General features: G+C 46.5%; 1 protein-coding gene across 1 annotated transcript; it reads right to left on the bottom strand.

Moving 5' to 3' along the window:
• Positions 1–566: 566 nt before the first annotated feature.
• SMIM26 (small integral membrane protein 26) lies at positions 567–2,077 on the bottom strand. The gene is made up of 2 exons (XM_083448875.1): positions 1,613–2,077; positions 567–792 (listed from the first exon to the last, which is right to left on the bottom strand). The coding sequence occupies exons 1-2, from the start codon at positions 1,779–1,781 to the stop codon at positions 602–604; spliced, it is 360 nt and encodes a 119-aa protein (XP_083305001.1). The 5' UTR covers positions 1,782–2,077; the 3' UTR covers positions 567–601.
• Positions 2,078–3,167: the final 1,090 nt, after the last annotated feature.

The following is a 3,167-nucleotide window of genomic DNA, read 5'->3' as shown; positions in this document are numbered from 1 at the left end:
GTCCTCAGAATGCCTTGCAAGCTGCTTGCAAATCATCACCATGTGCTCCTGGTGCCCATCATTTCCAGACCACTTGCAACAACTCTGCCTAGACAACTCCTTGGTGATGCATGCTATGATTCCTTCACTGCATCCTTAGCTTAATTTGTATACAGCCCTTCATACATGGATCTCAGGGCAGCTCACAGGATAAAAACATGATAAAACCAAAAATACGTAATAAAAACATCAACAAAACACACTAGTAACCCCCCTCCCCACGCCCCATTGAGGTGCTAAAGATGTGGGATATAGGGGTGATGAAAGCTTTTGTTTTGATTATTTTGTACATTTTCTTCTATTAACAGGTGTTTTGGGGGAGATTTGAGCTGAAAAGCAGCACAGTATATAAAAACCCCATAATAATAATGTTCCAATAGATATCAAATTTTAATAGGTCACAAAAAACTCAAATTCAGTGAGGCAGTCTAGAAAACCCATTGATTTTTCAAAGCAACTGCTGATAACGTATCTGTTATTTCAGACTGGGTTTCATGTGAGTTTAGAAAATATAAAACATACTGACATTTTATGTATCTTGAGAATTTTTGCTCAGAATCATTTATTTTTCTGATCTAGTAGTATCATCAAAATATGACTGTATGTAATTATGCAGGCGAGTTGACAGTGGCACAAAGTTTGGTTTGTAAGTTGTCGTCATGTTGAAAGTAAAGCCTTTCTCTGCTGTTCTAAACATAACAACTTTCCTCCGTCCATCTTCTGAAACATATTTGGTCAATCCAGTTGCATTCTCTAAATGCAGAAAAAAGAAAAGAAAAGGCAAAAGTCCCACTTCATAAGCGTTCCTAAGAGAAAAAACTATTTGTTTTTTGCTATTTATCATTTTTTGAAGCATCGTGATGGATGAGACAATATATTTAAAATATGAATGGATTATTTTACACATATTTAACTTACACAAGGACACTTCAAAGTGCATTGCCAAAGCACTAATGATTGCTGCCATCAAGTTCTGCACAAAAACCTTACTTTGAAATATAGGGAGTTATCACTAAGTTGGTCCCAGACAATAAACAATTCAAAAATAAATAATTCAAGCGCATTTAATTTGACACCCATTAGCTAGTGTGGCAATGGGCAGAAGTTCTGCACAACTTCAGAGCTTGCAGACCTTTACCTTTAGGTGTACCCCGCCCCCTGCCCCAGTCAAACAGCTTGGGGAAGCTGCTTCTCCTGTTATAGAAGAAAGCATTAGGACATTTACAACATCAATATTTGAAGAAAGCAAGGCTCATCCGTAAAGCACCTATGGGTCTCCAGATGTTCCTGGACTGCAACTACCGTCAAGGGCGCTAACTTGAATAAAATATTGGGGGCTCCGGGTAAGCCCTGCCCCACATAATTGGGACCTCAACTCTACAATCTTATTATTCTAAGATTGGAAAACGGGGCGGGGGGAATAAGGGCTTTTAGAAAGCGGTGGGGGGGGGGGCGCGCGCTTCTTTTGGTGGGAAGAGGAAGGGGATAAGAAGAAAAGGGGCACTCTACACATGCTCAGAGGCGCTCCGGGGGCAAGCGGCCCCCGTCCCCATACGAAGGCGAAGGGTCCTACCGAGCACCCGCTCCTCCTCGGTCTTCTCCCTCTCCTCCTTCGCCTCCTTCTCCTTCGCCACGCGGGAATACGTGTAGATGTAGATGGAGCCCAGGATCGTCCACACGCCGAAGGTGTACACCATGGCGGGCCGGCTGCTCACGGCCTTCCAGGCCTGCCACAGATTCATCCTGCGCGACCTCTCCTTCTTGGAAGGGCTCCGGAACTCGAGAGACAGAGATGAGGGCAGGGGGGAGGACCAGGCCCGCGCTCCCCGCGACGCACTTCCGCTCCCACTTCCTGTCCTTTTATTCGCCCGTCTGGCCTCCCTCGCTCGTTGGTCCCTCGGACTTGACTCCGCCCCTTCGCGTGCCGGGCGAAATGCTTCATTCCCATTGGCCGCGCCTGGAGCCAATCCCTGCTCGCCTTTCCCTGCGACCCGGACGCGGCCGAGATGATGCTCTGATGCTTCTTTGATCACCAGCGATCATAATTTTTCTTATTCTCTTATATCGCCATTTATCCGAAAATTTCAAGGCGGTTCCCAGCATAAAATACAGAATGAAACCGCAAAGTACATAATAAAAACACAAACCAACCAAACCAGTAACTCCTCCTCCTGCAAATACATTTGACAGGACACAGAGGCGCTTCTGAACGCTCGTTGTTTTTTCAATAAACCTATTGACGGGGCTGCGTGGGGGAATTTTTGGTTGTAAGCCGTTTTGGGTTGCCTTGGGCAAGAGAAAAAGCGGCCAACGAATTTAATAGTAGTAATAAATGTCGGCGCGGAAGGTTTTAATGGCAGCTGCGGTTAAGCAGCACCGCGCCCGGCCCCAAATGGTAGAAGCAAAAACAAAATAAAACTGCAGATAAGGGTCTAGTTTTCTGGGGAGAATATAGTTGTCATGGAATAAAAATTCTAAAAGCATTTCTAAGAAAACTAATCCAAATGTTGTCCGCACCTAAAGTAGATTAAAGGACTCCGTCACGGCTGCCACCACACCCATGTTGCATGGTAGCCTGTTGTGGTTGGAGGAGGCACATTTTTAAAAAGAAAACACACAAACAAAACCCCCTGCGTTTATGCAGCCTACTGTTTTTATTACAGGCAGTGGCAGTCCATCACATTTCAGTGCCTGAGGTGAAATAGGAAGTATCTTTTCCTCACCCATCCACACACTGTTGTTTCCACCCCACTTAAGCCTCGCTTATTGGGGTCATGCGAAAACATCTGGGTTAGGGTGGGCCCTCACAGGGCTCTTGCAAGACTTGCCAGCTGCTGCCTCATCTTACTTCTCTGCTGCTGCAGGTGCTGTCCACCCACCCCGCTGCTGGAGAAGTGAGAAGGAGCTGCAGAAGCAGCTTTGGGGTTCCAGCAAGATCTTGCGGGGCTCTACAAGATCTCACTGGAAGCCACAGCTGTTGCTTCTTGCTTCTGTTGAGAGCAGGTGGGGCACCCATGGGGTGCTGCTCCTGGAACTTTGCCGCCCAAGGCAGCTGCCTCAGTCTGCCTCATGGACAGGCTGGCCATATTACAGGTGTGCACTGGGGTCAAGGCAGCTCAAACAAACTT

The sequence above is a fragment of the Podarcis tiliguerta genome (genome assembly GCF_965153285.1).
Source record: "Podarcis tiliguerta genome assembly, chromosome: 7".
Taxonomy (NCBI): domain Eukaryota; kingdom Metazoa; phylum Chordata; class Lepidosauria; order Squamata; family Lacertidae; genus Podarcis; species Podarcis tiliguerta.
Note: the sequence above shows the minus strand (reverse complement) of the source record. Positions and strands in the feature narration are given on the sequence as shown.

Excerpts from the sequence above, each read along its gene's own strand:
- SMIM26 (XM_083448875.1), bottom strand. The coding sequence starts at position 1,781 with ATGAATCTGTGGCAGGCCTGGAAGGCCGTGAGCAGCCGGCCCGCCATG. Across the intron at positions 793-1,612 it reads CGAGGAGGAGCGGGTGCTCG|AGAATGCAACTGGATTGACC; the intron begins GTAGGACCCTTC and ends TTCTGCATTTAG.